The 17,675-nt window shown below is 39.1% G+C and overlaps 1 protein-coding gene across 1 annotated transcript; it reads right to left on the bottom strand.

Annotated features, from left to right (window-relative positions):
* Positions 1-5,254: 5,254 nt before the first annotated feature.
* On the bottom strand, positions 5,255-16,356 carry LOC103063238 (putative lysosomal acid lipase/cholesteryl ester hydrolase). The gene is made up of 10 exons (XM_088128960.1): positions 16,278-16,356; positions 15,919-16,030; positions 14,322-14,439; positions 13,312-13,510; positions 12,002-12,111; positions 10,955-11,091; positions 8,597-8,743; positions 8,071-8,142; positions 7,483-7,554; positions 5,255-6,334 (listed from the first exon to the last, which is right to left on the bottom strand). Exons 1-10 carry the CDS (start codon positions 16,301-16,303, stop codon positions 6,101-6,103), a joined length of 1,227 nt encoding a protein of 408 aa, XP_087985086.1. The 5' UTR covers positions 16,304-16,356; the 3' UTR covers positions 5,255-6,100.
* Positions 16,357-17,675: the final 1,319 nt, after the last annotated feature.

Genomic DNA, 17,675 nt, shown 5'->3' with positions numbered 1-17,675 from the left:
TTGTACCACCTCAGTCTTAGGTCTGTTTTCTGTAATCATAGAATGGGACAAGCAACAGGATGCTGATGGACATCTCACTGGGCACCTGCCAGGTTCTGTCAACCTACCTGCTTTTATGTTTTAATAGTATTTTAAATGGGAACTTGGCATGCAGTAAAACAAGCCAGCACCTTCTACCAGAATCAGTCAATCAATCAAGAATGCCTATGGGCCCCAGAGAAAATAAAATGGAGGCTGACTGCAGCCAAATGCTTCTTTGGAATTGTGTTCAAAGTCTGAGAAAATGAGATATGGTATGTTGCCTCTCTCTTTCTCTGTGTCTGTGTGTGTGAGCTCACTTTCTCACCAGGGAACTAATCATGGTGTGTAAGCATGTGAAATCTTGTATGGGTGCATCTATGCAAGTCTAATCAGGATGGGAGTGTATGTATTGCTTCTGCAGGTGTGAGAAAAATAATCTAATCTAATTGGGGCGTGTTGCTTCTACATTTAGCACCCAGGCTTATTTATCATTGGAGAATACAGTCATATTTGTAAGTGGCCACTTTAAGAAACTGCTAGCCCCAGGAATACCTGGCTACAGTACCTGTGATGGATTGTATCTACAAAAGGGGGAATGATGTGGTGGATTGCAATAGAGAGCAGGGTTACCAGGAAGGAGGGAGCACAGTCCAGGAGGGAAGGGGGGAGACAAGAGGCAGCACAGTCCAGAGCAGGAGCATGGGAAGAGGAAGAGACTTAGGATAGCCACCCCCTAGAATCTCCTACAGTATATCCATTAGTGGTTAGTGTAGCATAGATTTAGTCTGGCAAGATTCTGTCTAGATGGCGTAAGCAATAAAAGAACTGAACTTGGTTAGATTGTTTCCCTGTTGTTCTTGGACTGAGCCTGACACTACCCTCCAAATATTATTTTTATCTTAAATATTAATTCCTTTAAATTGATTCGCCACCACTGTTGAAATTGGAATCAGTTCTTTGTGGAGCCCATTGGATATATTGCTAGTATAGGTGATCTATTAAATTATCCAGAAGCAAATAGCAAGTCAATAGATAAGTTTTCACCAGTGTACCCCATATAGCCAGAATGTTGGCAGTTGAATGTCTAAAACTGTTTCTCAAACTCAGCAACTTTAAGCTGGCTAGGAAATTCTGGGAGTTGAAGTCCATACATCTTAAAGTTGCCAAGTTTGAGAAACACTGGTCTAAAATATCTTGAGGATACACATCTATCAGTAATCTTATTTAATTTATAAGCACAAACCAAAATCTTCGTCGTAAATTTGAAGGAACTCCTGCCATGCTGAACATCCTTAATGGTGTTCCTATCATCAGTTTTAACCTAGCCCTATAAAACATTTCCTACAGCTATAATTATACTTCTATGAGCAATCTCCTTTTCTCCCTGCCTACTATCCTTCAAATGCTATTTGGGATAAGGTGACCAGTCTTCTTCTGCTTTATTTACATGATCAGGAACATTGACCTAGGCTTCTTTTCCCAATTCAAAAGCTTTCAAAAGAATTGCATTTGTTGTCTGTTACAAGACAAACACACACACAACTTCTGGTGAGGATCATGGTGAACTGGATGTCCATGAAGGAGCAGGGACAGCATTATGGAGGAGTTTGGCAGCCAGATGGTGGATCCTGGCTGACAAAATCTCTCTGGAGAAAGGAAAGATTGTGAGATTCCCCACATGTACTCCAGACAGCTCTCCTCATGAGTAGACTGCAGGAACCGAGGTTTTTGTGGTCAGCTTGCAAGTCAAGCAGCTAGGAACCAAGGGATTCCAAGTAAGCTCACAGCTGTAATGTAGCCTATATGGACACAAAGTTCAACTGCACGTCATTTCTTAATCACTTTTGGAATTACTTTTTAACTGCTTTTGGACTATTAAGACCTTTCAGAGTGGCAAGTTTTATGGCATTCACTGGGTGAGTTTCCTTCAATCCTTAGCAAAAGAAGTTTTAAGTGCAAGTTAAGGACTTAGAAAAATTCTTTTGGGGGGGGGGTAACAGCAAAATGGTGTTTAGAATGTTAATTTTGGAAAGTTACAAATGGATTAAGGGTCCAAATAGATTTGAAATAAGATTTTGAGATTAATTGTAAGAATCCTTCCCATGGGAAAATATTTTTGTTTTGAATTTTTTTTTTAAAATGATAGGATGGGACTTTGAAGGTTGGAAACTAGAGGGAACCAGAAAGAACTAAAGATTACAAGAAGAACACTTAAGTTTAACTTATTAATACAGAATGGAGCAAAATACCTTAACACTGGATAATATTTTTGAACAATGGACCCAGAAGTTAAGGTTAAGAGTGTCTGCCCTTTTAGATAGACTGCCTTTAAAAGATGTTATGGAAAAGGAGTAAGTATTACCGGACAAGACTGAGACTGATCTGAAAGTGGATTTAAAAATGACAGGCTACAAGAACCATATGGAAAAAGATGTTACACTGGATATACAAATGAAATCAGCTGATGTCTTTATAATTAAAAAGGATATACAAACAACAAGCCAAAAGAGTGATCTAGATAACTTTCCTATATTGGATTTACAAAAAAGAAAGCTTTGAAGAATTTGGTGAAAAGAGACAAAGAAAAAATGAAATCAAGTTCTAAGACATTATTTGAAAGGATTGAAAATCAAGATTGTTAAAAGTAAAAGGAAGGAATATAAAGTTGGGTTATTTGATCAAGTTTAAAATAGATATGTTGCTATCTCTGGCAACCGTTAATGGACTTTTGCTGACCAAGACTGAATGATGAGGCTTTAAGGATTTGTTTATAGATAAGAAATGAAATATGGGAAGAAAAGATCATTTGTTGTATTTTAATAGGTGATAACTTACAATTTTTATACTTGTGATGAAGGGGGAAGCCATTTCTTTATATATAATGTTCCTTTTCTATTTTTTCTATTTTTTCTTTTCTACACTTTCTATTTTCTTTTCTTTTATTATTTGGGGGTTAATAGTTTTTAATCTTTTTAATTGTAATATTTAATAAAATTACTATGAAAAAGAAAAATGTTAGGTGCAGCAGAGTAATGAGAAGGAACCAAATGTTCTATCAAAGCCTGGCATGAATGAGTACTATTACCCAACAATCAGTGGGTTATACTGTAACCAAAGGCAGCAATGGAATGATTATTTTTAATATTTGTTAATGGGCACCTAGACCATCTTCAGCAATTCAAAGAGGTAAATTACCCTGAAACCAAAACCAGATGCTCCCTTTGAAAGACATTCTGGTTGGAGTTTTATTCACAACATTGTTTTTTTCACCCTGAGTATCATTGGCCTCTGAAATATAAGAGGGAGGCATCTGAAACCCTGTATGATTTCAGCCACAAAACACTCAAACCTTCGATCCAGGTCTAACACTTACCACCTATGGGGCAGTAATTGCCCATGTTTTCACATGGCTCTCCTGTGTTGATGGAATAAACTTATTATTTAAAACACACACACACGTCGTTCCTGTTCAAATATCCATCTCAGCAGATGGCAGCACCTAGCTGGTCTTGGCTCATCTCAGAAACAAAACTGCCAATCGCTATTTTGCTATCGCTACTCAGGCGGGCAACCACCTGGAAATTCTACAACTATTGACTCAATTGGGAAACAGGGAAATATCTCAGCAAAAGGGAAAGGTAAACCCTTCCGTAATTCTGCCATGGAAACAGCATGGGTACAATCCCCCAGAGTCAAGCTTGGCCCTAGAGATCTCTTTGTCCCTTCCTCTCCTCTCTAGATACGCTTGATGAAAACAAACCAAACAACTTCGGGCAAACATGGTTCCATTTCACAGTATGATTTATTCCCATTGTTTATTATCCAACATTTATTTGTTAGTTTGATGTACAGCCTGCTTTCAGAACGGGAGCTCAAGGCAAGGGTATACCCTCCTGTTTTCCCCACAACACCCCTGTGGGGAACCTTAGGCTAACAAAAAAAGGACTGGCTAAGAGTCGGTTATTGAGCTTCTGTGGTTGAGGGGGGACTAGAACTTGGGTCTCACCAGTGCCAGTCCAATACCTTTACCACTAGCCCACATTGGCTGTCAGCAAGCCCCAATCCTGACATTTGCTTGTGAAATACAACAGCTTGCAGGTGCCATGTCTTGGAGATGTACAACACAGAGCATGACAAGTATAAGGTTTTAAAGGGATGGTCAAGTCAGCTTTTTCCAGTATGGTATCATCTAGACAAGTTGAGGTTCAGCGCCCATAACCTCCCAACTAGCATTCCCACGAGACCAAGAATTGTACGTATGGAAGTTTGACACACATGAGGACAGCAGGCTGGGGAAAATTTGAGAAGTAGTTAGAATAGAGGTTGCTCTAACAAGATTAAGATTCCTTGTGTTACTGGATGTACTCCACTGTGAAGAAAAAGTTATTTCTTTCAAGCATATCCATTGGTAATCCTACCCCTTTAGCTGCTGAATGAATTTCATAGAATTAATTAAAGGAAAATAAATCAGAACAAGTGAACCAATGCCCTGGCAGTTCCATTGTAGCCCACGCCATCAATGCAGAGAAATTGAGGTGTCTTTAGGAATACAAAGAGTTGCTAAAAATGGTTTCTCCTTTCCACCACTTCTTATGGGCCTGTGAAGTTACAGAAGTGGCAAAAGGTTCTAAAATGTAGCTGAAAACTTAAGGGCGAAATATTCACATAATTTTAAACGCTGAGTCCTTATTTAAACATTTTCATAACATTCCATGTTACACAGCTGTAAGATGTATATGGCAAAGGTTGGAATCTGAAATGATCTGCATACCTCTAGCATACAGGACATTAAGATTCTTAGGGAGAAGAAATCCCATTTGACAAGTTTAGGGCTAGGCTGGAAAACATCCATCTCCATTGGGTTCAGTTACTGCTCTGTCTTGCTCTACTTTGCATTCCTTGGCGGGTGAAAAGCTCCAATTGCAACCAAGCTCCTTTCCAGCACCATAGACCAAACATGTGTTCACCCACTGACCGACGACCCACTTCATTCAGTATTTAATTCGAATACACATTCAAAACTTGCAGTACAGCAACAAAAGAAGTGGGAGCATATTTCATTTCAAAAGATCAAGAGTTTATTTCCATGACACAAGTCTTTTAAATAAGTGTGGCATGCAATGTTGCCTTTAAAATACCCACTCCCTCTAAAAGTGTTGTCCAAACTTGGCCACTTTAAGATGAGTGGACTTCAACTCCCAGAATTCCCCAGCCAGCCATGCTGGCTGGGGAATTCTGGGAGTTGAAGTCCACTCATCTTAAAGTGGCCAAGTTTGGACAACACTGCTCTAAAACACCCAGGTCTTCCAAAGGCCCCATAAACATAAAGCATGCATCTGTTACCAAAATTCTGAATATAACTCAGAAGCCTGCCCTGCAAGGCTCTCTTTACTGAAACAAGTGAAAACGTGTTTTCCCAGTATTACTGAGAGGTGCATCTTTAAGCATGGGTTGCAAGATTCCTGGACCACAGGAGGATTTTAAGCCAGGGAATCGGTTTTGTAAAAGTTCCAGGACCTTTTGTGTTTAGAGAACCAAGACACTGCTGTCCAAACACTTCTTTCACATTTTAAGCAAACAAAGAATGTGCTCTGAAAGGAGCAGGAAATGTAGATTTGAAAGACGTTAAATTTAAATCATTACTAATTACAATCATGGATTATCCTGTTATGATTCCAAATCCAAACTATGCAAATTTATCAACATTTAAGTGCACTTGGAAGGAATCTGCTCCAACAAAACAAAACAAAAACCCCCAAACCCTGACTTTTAAAAACCAAAATAGCTTTCCTAGCCTGTGTCATGGATGTTAGCAAGGTGCAATAAAGTGTCATCCTCCCACCCTTCCTTTTCCCTCATTTCAAAGACCATCTCATTTGTTTTCATTCAGGACCTAATTTCTGCCTCTCCATTAAAGCTGCATGGATTTAAATACTTATAACTAGTGCAAAATTTCCATTTCTTGACGTGTTGCAAGACGCATATGTTCAGATTAATACTGTATGAATTCAAAAAACTGGACTTCCTTTTCACAATTGTGCTGGTGTTTTGGGACTACAATTCCAAGTAATTAATGGGCCTACTGAAGTTTCTGCATCAACTGAATCATATCTTTAAACATGCGTTGTGGGGCATCAAGGCCCCAGAGGAAATCCAGATGTTCCCAATCTGGGATGTGCTTGTGGTATATTAAGTTTGGGATCTGAGTCAGTAAGAGGGCAACATCCTTTGGGTCTGCGAGACAGTCATGGCCACCCGTCCAAATAGCTGTTGGAACAAGCATCTCTTTTACTTTGTAGAAAGGCGGTGTTGGCTAAGAAGAAAGGAAAATAAAGTTAAAGAACAGTTTGCAAAGACTTCTTCATCCAAAGAGATTCTCATCCTGATGTGACCACTGAGCAAACTGGCTGGAGTTGTAGTTTGGCAACATCTGGAAAGCCAGAGGTTCCCCAGACTTGCCCAACAAATCATCTCAGGGAAACTAGAATTTTTGACAAATGATTCCCATTTTTCCCCAGCCCTCAAAAGACAGAGGGACAAATTCTATATAACATACAAAAATACGGCCACAATGGTCCTTATATATTTGTTTACTAAACTTACATCTGCCCAATAACTGAAGTTTTGGGGGCTGATTTCCAAGTTATATAAAACATTAAAACAGTAAAAATACAAAAACAATAAACCACACACGTATACAATATAAAACAACAAAAATAATTCCATTTCTTAATACAAACTACAGGAAAAATCCATATATGTGCCAGTACCCTAGTAAAATTTGGGCAAACAGAAAAAAATAATTCTAGATACAGAATGCCTAGGCTAAGAGAAAGTCTTAGCTGGTACCAAAAGTCATTAGTTTGGATGCTAGGCATGGCTTCTGGGAAATGCCTTCCACAGATGAATGTCACTCTCTTTGGTTGCCCAAAACTGTAAGTGATTCTCTTTAAGCAAAAGTTCTCTTTAACAAGATTTATTCAGAGGAAACAGAAGAGGTTATGAGAATGCCAACAACTGAACAATTTCTAATGTAGAACTAATTTATCCCCTTGTACATTTTTATTTTCTTCCTGTTATCCAACAAGGGGGGGGGTGTCTTTTCATAATGATAATGGATCAGCTTGCAACTGGCTACATATAGGATGGTTTTCTGAATCTTCATCAGTTTGGGAATCAACCATTACAATCAGATTCCACACTTAAGAAGACTTCTCCCTTATTAGCCACATACCTACTTTTATGTGAAACAGGCTTCCATGGATGATTAGGTCTCTAAGTAGATACAAATGGAGAATTTTTGCCCTGAAAGCACAATTATAAATGGGGAAGCAGGAGACACCTAATCACAGGATGTGGCCATTTATAAGAAAAGTTATGTATTTGCAAAGGAAAAAAAAGCATTACACATTAGTAATCAATACAGCAGTCTAATATGTCCATCCCTTTGGAAATTCTTACCTGGTTATAGTGAACCATATTTTCTTTTCTGCTTCCCCAGTCAAATGCTTTGAGTTCCCCAGACTTTACAGCCTGAAAATAGAGTTAAGTCACATTTAGAGTGTGTATCTTTCACGAAAAAATATTCATTTATTTATTCATTTGTTCATTCGTGTTGTTCGTCCATCCATCCATCCATCCATCCATCCATCCATCCTATACACTGCCTTTCTGCTCAGAGGCATTTATTATGTGTAGGGAAAGAAAAATAATCAGATGTTGCATTTTTCCTGTAACACTTGTTTACCCACCCAATCCTTGAGAAAAATAGATAGCTCTGTATATTTTCCAGAGTCTTCCCAGGCTGGTACGTATCCAGGATTTAGCTGCAAATAATTGCACTGAGTAATCCGAACAGCCCCATCCTGCTGGGGAGAATTTCCTTAGAAGTAAGACCTACAGAGTTCAGTTGGACTTATTCCTAGAAAAGCACGTGCCAAATTGCAACAGAGTTGAAAGCAAGTATTGGAGTCATGAGCAATAAATGCAAGCAAATAACCTAAGCACCACAGCAGCAAGCATTTCTCAGCCTGGGGATTTCGACTCTACCTGACTCCAGTGAATCATATTCTGGACAGATGTTCCAGCTGGGCAATGCGCTGAATATACATCTACTCGGCTCTGAAACCAATAGTGAAATGATTAGCTGTAACCAAGGGTAACAATTTTGAAAAGTTGGTCTGAAGGAAAAAAGTGCATCAGGACTTCACATTTGGACATTATGGTGTCTGAATGTAATTGACCTTGGCTAATCTCAAAAGGGCTAAGAAGGGCTGGTCCTGACCAGTTCTTGGATTAACTGAGATTAACTAGGCTAATTTAGGCAACTGAAGGGGGGGGAAAAAAAAAGAACAGTTCAACTTCACCTGAGGGAATCTTTAGCACCTGAGATACCATCTTGCCATTCTTAAGCTAGCCCTGATTCTTAGTCTTTCATTGCCAAATAGCTGAGATATTAGCTTAGAGAAGAGTATTTGCCTGATAACATAAATGCTGTTTGTTTACATTTACAGCTTTATTCATTTCATTTCAAAACAGAGTTTACATGTTTAGGCTCTTTCATTCACATTCTTACCATGTTTAGGTTTTTCTCATTAAATCCGGACACGAGAAAAAACAAGTTGCCGCAAATATCGTCAAGTAAGACATGGTCACACACGTGAGTAGCAAGCCATCTCATAACAGAGTTCTGGGGAAGAAACTGTTTAGTTCCAAACATTTTCTGCCAAAACAAGAATAATAGAACATAGGTCACTTTGCTGGAAAATAAGGATGCTTCTAAATATGATTAACATGTTACTATTGTTGTTTTTAACCACATCTGAGTGAGCTGAAATGGCTTCCTTCTTATACTCTACTACAGTGTTGTCCAAACTTGGCCATTTTAAGATGAGTGGACTTCAACTCCCAGAATTCCCCAGCCAGCCATGCTGGCTGGGGAATTCTGGGAGTTGAAGTCCACTCATCTTAAAGTGGCCAAGTTTGGACAACACTGCTCTACTAGGTCTTAATGGCTGGATTCACCTATGCTGGTCCAAAGCAAACCATTTTGTTCCTTGCTGTTATGAATCCCCCTAGCCACTAACAGACATAAAACTACTACATATCCAATTCAAGGAATGTCAATTCTACCATTTAGGGTAGAAGTTAATCTAGTTAATCTATTTAAGTTAATTAGGGACATCTATTAATTTTCTTTCAACATGGAAAACCACCCAAAAATTTAAAAATACATTTTATTTCATATATCCAATATATTGTGATTGAACTGCTCTTAGTGTTAGGAAGTTTTTCCTAATATTTAACCAGAATTTGTCTTCCTGTAACGTTAGATCATTATTCTGTGTCCTATATTTCATGTTCCTACTCTATCTGCTTTAAAGAGCTCTGTTTTCCCCAAGAGCTTTTGGGGATGTTTGCATTTACCTTTTTCAAAACAATGATTTAGTCCAGAAGTCTGCAATTTGGGCGGGCCTTAGAAGGGACCCATATTCTAAAAAGAAGCTGAGGCCAAGACACAGTGAAAATACTACATTTGATTTAATACAATAGAATTAGTATAATCATTTTTTTGATAAAAAATAGAGCTTTTGGAGGCACTCTGGACATTGCACAAAATCCGTGCACTCCAGTTCTATATTAATTTCAGCAGATAAATCCATCTGAGCAGGGTCTTCATGGCTACTTCAGTGAGACTGAAACGGCCATCCCTATGCCAAGAAGACCAGCAGTAATTATTTTTTCAATCTGAAGAGGGTACTTCATCTTTTCAAGGATGTTGGCAGTGGAACTGCACAGTAGTAAGAACAACAGGCAAAACACACAACCCTCAGTTCAAGTATTCTCCAGGCACCAGCTCAATAGAGAACTTGAAGCAACTGATCATCTCTCATTCTCAATCTACAACTGGCAGAATGACCCAAACCAATGTACTATAGTATACTGTTTAAAAGGTAAATATTATAATTACAGAATCATCAAAGTCTGCTTATTTTATACATCCCATGGAAGCATTGGTACATCTTCCAGCAATAGCTTTAATATTGATCTCATGGTACTTCAGTGTAAACTCTGCCCTACAAAAGCATGCTCAATAATCAAGCCACAGCCAGTTGACAGCAAAAATTATCTCTAGTGTTACATGACTGGCATCACTACCAAGAATGTCAATTAACTTTAAAGCTTAATAAAACAACATGCAATAATCCTGAGTGTGCAAGTTGGAACAAGTCCTCTAGAAGTAGGTCACAGCATAAATATTTAGTTTTTTAATTTATCCATGCAAGGCTGTGACCAAGGTTTTGATTAGCTTAACTCATAAGCTTTTGTCTGCACCAGAAGGAGATAAGTTGGGAGTTAAATATCTCAGTCGGAAGAGGAAGTGCTTTCAACATTTTTTTGAAATACAATTCAATTCCTATATTCCACCCAAACTTAAATCTAATCTATAGCAGCTCAGATGTTTCTTAAATTATGAGGATTTCCCCTACTTTATAGTCATTTTAAGACTCTGCACAACAGGGCCCTTAAAGGTAACAAGGTCAAGAATCCCCATATGGAGTGATTGGAGGTCCCCCCCCCCCCAAATCTCTGCTGGACAACTTTCAATAGTTTTTTTGGAGTGATTGACATCTTCAAAAAGTGACTTTGGACCACTTTCTCTCTCTCTCTCTCTCAACTCAACCTCATTCTTCTCTACTACTGCGAGGAAAAGAGGAGTAGGGAGAATAGACAACAATCATCTGAGATGCCCAAGAACATCTCAAGTCATAGGCAGTGTTTGTTTAAAAGTGGGCTCCTTGTTAAGACTTTCCTTCAAAGGCATGTTGGTCTTTCCTTCAAGTATTTACAGAAAAAAAAATGTAGTATTTAGCTACATCCCCTAATATTTGCACTCTGTGATTTCAGCAAACATTTCAAACAAAACACTTACTTTGGCCAGCAGTTCAGGAAGCAGTCCAAGTTTGGCCAAAGGGCCAGATGAAAACTTTACAGTAGCAACGGCTGCCAACCCAAAAAACATTTTTATCTTTTTTGCCAGCTGTGGCAAAGCTGAAAATCCAGCGAAAGCTGGAGGAGGGAGAGACACAAAGACAGGAATAGATCTCAAACAACATGGTTGAACAAAATCAATATAAGAACACTAGCTGCATGTTCCATACAAGCAGTATCTCATCTTTTATAGTTTTTACACTGTTTATAGCTAGCGTCATTAAGGCAAAGAGGACTTTGTCCATCTAAATGAATTTCTAATTCATTTTTCTTTATCAATCCAAAGCAGCTTTTAAAATGATTAAATTCAGAAGTTCTGAATTTGGATGTGTAACCTCTTCTGCTGTGAACAGCTGGATTTCGTTTTTCATCAGTGATCCACTAGTTTGTCCGTCTAAATGAATTTCTAATTCATTTTTCTTTATCAATCCAAAGCAGCTTTTAAAATGATTAAATTCAGAAGTTCTGAATTTGGATGTGTAACCTCTTCTGCTGTGAACAGCTGGATTTCGTTTTTCATCAGTGATCCACTAGTTACACAAGGGATGCCATTTTTAAAATAGGCAGGCAACAAAAAAAGGAGGATTTAACAAATTGTGCAGACATACTATATTCCATACATCACTTTATAGAGTTCTTCTCTCCTCCCAGTTTTTTCAACTAAAGTTGGGGCATTCAAATGGTCCAAGATATCTTAATTCAGTCCAGAGCCACTTCAAAACTTTAAACTCCTCATTCAAGCCTTCATACATACATACTTTCCATTACTTAAAATCTGTCTTTCCTAATCTTTGCCCTCCAGGTTATACATTCCATAAGCTGCAGTCATAACACATCTGGAAAACATCAAATTGAGGAATACTATTCAAGGTGATCATTTACCTGCGTTCAGTGTAATTACTTCTTCACGGATAAGCATTATGAAATTCAACTTCACCTGTGTAGCTATTAAAATTGCCAATGTGTAGTAAGTAGTTTGCTAACCTACCTATCGTGGTGCCTTGAGAATGGCCAACGTAGAAGAGTTGCTCCTGACCAGTTTTGTTCAGTATAAAGTTTATTGAAGCAGGAAGGTCATACACAGCCATTTCATCAAAACTACAGAGGAGAGGGGAATCCATCAGATTTACACATAACATAATGAAGTAGGACCCATATTATCCAGGCCTCCATGCACTGAAATATTATCCAGCCAGTATGATGGAAAGATACCAGGGTTCAAGCCACGCCTCCTTTATGGACCTATCAAGAGACTTCTGATTTAGCTTATTCTCTTGCAACAGAGATGAGGCTTGTTTTAAAAGACTACAGGTAGTTCTCCCTTAACGACCACAATTGGGACTGGAATCTCGATTGTTGAGTGAAGCGGTCATTAAGTGAGACACCCACGTGACTGCGTTACTCAATAACTGCAATCCAAGTACAAATGTGCATGGAGCTGAAATCCTCCTGGCAGGCAGCCCTTTTGCTCTCAAATGTTCCTGCAGCCCACCAAAGGGTTTCCCCTCCCCTCCATACACGGAGGGGAAATCCTTTTGTGAGGCTGGAGGAACAGAGCTCAAATCTTGTCAGGCCCAAGAACAAGAGGGAAACAATCCAACCAAGTTCAGTTCTTTTATTGCTTACGCCATCTAGACAGAAACTTGCCAGACTAAATCTGTACTCCACTAACCCAATGGATATACCCTGGGAGATCCTAGGGAGTGGCTACCCTAAGTCTCTCCCTCTTCCCAGGCCCTGCTCTGGACTGTGCTGCCCCGTCTCCCCCCTTCCCTTCCTGAGAACCTGGCTCTCCACTGCAATCCACCATATCATCCCCCCCCCCCCGCAGATACAGTCCATCACAAATCTTCATGATTTAAGCTCCGCTTCAGCAGACCGCTGATGGGTTTCCCTTCCCCTCCATGCACTGAGGGGAAATCCTTCATGTGGCTGAGAAACAGAGCTCAAATCTTCAGACCGCAGAAAGATTTCAGCTCCCCTCCATCTCTTCCACTTGCAATCTTCCCTGCCGGCTTCCCCATTGACTTTTTTACAAAAGGAAAAAAGCTTTTAAAAATCATTTTAAACTTACCATAGGCTATATTATTATCATTATCATTATTTATTTAAATTTATTGGCTGCCCAACTCCAGTGAACTCTGTACACATACATACATATGCTGATATATAGATATAGATGCACACACACACATTTTCATTAATAAAACTATAAAAAGCAGGCACATGGCACATAAAGAAAGGGCTAAGTAGAGGTGTATACCCAAGAAATGCCCAATGTTTAGCAAATGTGTCTACCTGAATATCCAGAATTCTTGTTGCTTCGTGGTATAGTTGACGTGTTTTCTGGACCAAGTGTTTCCTCTGCTGTTCCCTAACCAAACGTCATAACCAGCATCAGCTAGCACAAAACCCAGGCTGTTGTAGTCTAGGTTGGTCACCCAGACACTGCTATCAGCAAGCAAACCATGCTGCAGAAACACAACTGGTTTCGGTTCTGAAAGGGAAGCATTTTACACATAGTTACAAGCAGGACAATGGTATCCTCCCCAAAGGCAAGAAAGTTCATTCCAAAGCTTTCTTTGAATGACAATGGAACTCAATGCATAACAGACTGAATGTGAATATAATCTCTTTAAAGAGACTCTCTCAGAAGAACTCATGAATTTGTGATTAGGTTCCCATGTTCCTTTAAGCCATGGTTAAAGAATTATTTATTGAATGAACCAGTCTATGCCTTAAATCAAACAAATAAATAATTGTATGAACATATTATGTTTATTATTATTTATTAAATTTATATGCCACCCGACTCCCAGCAACTCTGGGTGGTCTACAAATAATTTAAAACATGAAAAGATGACAATAAAAATGACAAGAACAGAAAATGGTTGAGATAGCAGAATAACAAACTGGATGGGAACAACAACAACAAAAAAAACCTAAGTTAAAAAGAGGCTTCAGCCATCCCCACCAAAGGCCTGGGTGAAGAGCCAGGTCTTCAGGCCCCTTCAAACCACCAGCAGGGTGGGAGCTGTTCAGATCTTAGGGGGAACCTCAATCCATAGGGTGGCAAAGTAAGTTTTGGACCAATAATTTTTCCTATAGGATATACTGGAAGCCTAAAGTTGCTAAATAGACAAATCTTTCCTTTATCTTCCCCCCTTTTACCTACAGCAAAGATATATTTTTTTGCTCTCTCCAAAGCAAGAAACAATCATTTTAAAAAGTACACACATTTATAATATTTATAAGTGATTTATATACTTTTATAATACTCTATTATCTGTTTACAAACATACACTCACCCTTGGTTTTCTGACTTATTTTCCCATGAGGAATTCTGTTAATATATAGGATGTACCCATCATCTGTCATGACCTCATATTCCTCACTGGGATATCCTCTGTATACAATAATTTCACTCTAAAAGAGAAGCAAATCAAAGATGGTGTTGTACATTACTAAATTATTCTGAAGTGCCTAGGCCAGCCTTTCCCCACTTAGTGCTCTCCAAATGTTTTGGACTGCTACTCCTAGAATTCCCATCTTCTGGCAATGCTAGCTAGACATTTTGGAGAATTTGCTGTCTCAAAACATCTAGAGAGGTTGGAAAAGGCTGGTCTAGACATTTTATTTCTCTTATCTAAGAACAAGTCATATAAAACAGCAAATTCTATGTACCAAAGGATGAAAACAAATCACAAACTAGGTATTTTTTATGGTAAACGTTAAAAAGTCCCATTCATGTGCAAATCAGCTATCCATTGCAAACTATCTGATGAGCGTTGAACCAAAATAAAGCAATAAAGCTGAAGCAATTCAGCTCTGTATCTGATCAGTACCTTGAGTAACTATCAACACGCTTTAACCTTCAGAGTTGTTTAACAAATGGTTTAACAACTGCAGAAAGGTGGTGCCCAAATGCCATTCTATGTACCTACTAGACAACGCAGATACAACAGGTAGCCACATCTACATCCAATCACATTGTCTGGATTACTGTAACATGGGCTACCCTTGAAAAGCATCCAGAAGTAACAATTGGTGCAAAACGTGGCAGCTACTCTACCAAAAATGTCTATATTGAAAGATCTGGGCTGGCTGCCAAGTGCTTACAAGCACAGTTTAAGATATTGCCCCAAACAGCTCAGGGCCCGATTATATAAACCACCACTACACCTGTTATGAAGCTATCCAACTGTTAAGATCTGTAGGAGTGGCCCTTTTGAAGATGTATGAACAGTCCTCTTTCTGACAGGTGGATCCCTGCTCTCTGGCATCGGGCCTTGCTCACTCAGCATTTGGGAAACCTGTAAAGCTGCACCTTTTACGCCAGGCTTTTATTAATCTTAGTAGCCATTTTAGATTCTGTTTTTCACTTTATAGTTTCTGTCATTTTAATTTTCTTTTAAGTTAGTCACCTTGATACTTGCTGGTGTAGAAAGGCAGCATATATCTCTACGAATTAAAATCAGGAATCAGAAGTCTACTCTTTACACAAAATGGAGAAAATCTACCCATCTATCAGACTCCAAGGCTTTAATAAGCTATTTCAAAGTATTACATTTACTTTGGGCTCAGAGTGAAAAATCAGGAATGTTTCCCCTTTGGGATATGTATTTCACGAGAACTTGGCAGAACCAGGAGTGATATTAAGGTTAATGCCCTTTACAAACTCTGCATTTTATTGTACTGTTTTGCTTTTACTTGTTATAAACTGCTCCTGATTGGGGCAAACTTGCAGAAAAAACAGAGTGTCAGGTTTTTAAATAAAGCTTTCGCATCCTCTGCAATCCTAATTTTCAATGAAGACCCAACTTCAGGAAGATTGGGCACAGAATTAACATGCAGCACCTACTACTGAAAAGGTTTTAAATAAAAGTGGTAACAGTAACAACTTACCACATTCATGGCTGTTTCTGGATCTAAACTTCTTCTTCTCCTCTCAAGTGCCCCTGACGTTACGAGGCCTTGGACCAAACTCACTGTGATGATTAACAACCACATCTTATCTCTGCAAAAAAAAAAGAAGAAGAAGAAGAATTTATCTTTGCAGCACCGATGTGCAAGTCTGTCCCAGTACAAACACTACAGTAATAATCGTCCTTCGCTAACAGCGGCATTAAGAAAGTGCAGTTGCAGCTCTCTCATGTTCTCTACAGAGGAATGAGAGATAAAGCGGCTTAAACTAATCTAAATTCAGTTTATACTCTGAGCTGTTGGCAAAAAATAATAATAATAATAATAATAATAGCGCTTGCCTAGAATAGAAGGAAAATTGCTCCATTGTGGTTAAAGGCTGGGGAGTTCTGGGAGTGGACGTCCACACCCCGTAAAGTTGCTGAGACTGAGAAACACTGAACTATGCCTTCTGCCATACAAATTGCAGTCATTGGCTGCAGTAGAAACAGGCCGCCCTCGTTAATTTCTCACGGGGAGCCAATCAGTAAACTAATCCTTGTTCATTTGCGTCTGTGCTTTAAGACACCACATTATCTGAAGGGCTTTGGTAACGTATTTGTTAGTTTTGCATCTTGTTTCTCCTCCAACTACACAGCACTGTCTTCTCTGATTTTCCCGCACAAAACCCTGTGAGGTAGGCTGGGCTGACTGGCCCAGTCACCCAGGGAACTTCCATGGCTGAGGGTGGGCTGCAATCAGCATCTCCTGGTCCTACTATAATACCGTAACTGCCACACCACATTGCAGTGCTATCATTACAAAGCGGTAATGTATCAAATGACAACACACATATCCATGTCAATCACTGCTACCAGCTTCCAGTTACTGGATATTAAATATTCGGGACAGGGTTGGGGGGAGAAACTTCAAGACCACCACAAATCTGTTTAAACTATTTAAACATTTGTAAATGTTGGGTTTTCAGTGTATGTACTAAAAGCTGTAATTGCCAAAATCACAAGATAAATATCAGATGAGATCCAATTGGCCTTTACACATTGAAAACCTAGTTTAAAAAACCAACATGTCTATAGCTTGGTTGAGTTTTAAAAAGGTAAGCAAAGTTGGACCTAATTACTTGGACATGAGACCACTAGGAAACCTTAGGGCTAAAAGCTAGACTGGGAAGTTAAAAACCCAGCAAATAAAAAGGCAAAAGCAAATTATTTTTATGTTGTTGCCAAGTCTCCCACCGATCCACAGGAGCTGAGCTCAGGACCCTCAGGTCCCTTCACCGATTATTGGCTTCGTATCCTGCTTGCACATTTCCCATATGCATCTGTCCGGTTACTGTGCGAAAAGTCTGCTGAGCCACACCGAACTTTGATCTGATCCAGCACGGTGCGTGTTCTGTTCATTTTCCTATTACGCAACCGAATCCTAGACAGCAGTGATTCTCAACCTTTTTGAAGCTGCCGCCCCCCCTAAGGAGCGGAAAATTTTTCAACGCCACCCTTTGTGAAAATCCTGTAATTTAGGGTATGGGGAGGGGGGGGAGTTACTGAATTATAAATAATAATAATTATATTATTTATAATTCAGTTTATTATAAATAAACAATGAAAGTAAATTGAAACTGAGGGGAAAAAACAGAAATGAAGCGAACGAAAAGCAACTCAAGAAACACGGGTCAAATCAAACATTCATATTGAAAGGACGCTCAACGCACGCACTGCGATTAATCGCGCGGGAAGACA

This window comes from Python bivittatus, unplaced genomic scaffold (assembly GCF_059951505.1).
Source record: "Python bivittatus isolate LINGU-HERP-01145 unplaced genomic scaffold, Pbiv_v1 ctg000780_np1212, whole genome shotgun sequence".
In the NCBI taxonomy this organism is placed as follows: domain Eukaryota; kingdom Metazoa; phylum Chordata; class Lepidosauria; order Squamata; family Pythonidae; genus Python; species Python bivittatus.
This window is presented reverse-complemented; position numbering and strand designations above follow the sequence as displayed.

Coding starts and splice junctions, on each gene's coding strand:
- LOC103063238 (XM_088128960.1), bottom strand. CDS start 16,303: ATGGAGCAATTTTCCTTCTATTCTAG. Junction 13,511..14,321: donor AATAAGTCAGAAAACCAAGG/GTGAGTGTATGT, acceptor CTTCCCTTTCAG/AACCGAAACCAGTTGTGTTT. Junction 7,555..8,070: donor ATATGATTCACTGGAGTCAG/GTAGAGTCGAAA, acceptor CTCTATTTTCAG/GCTGTAAAGTCTGGGGAACT.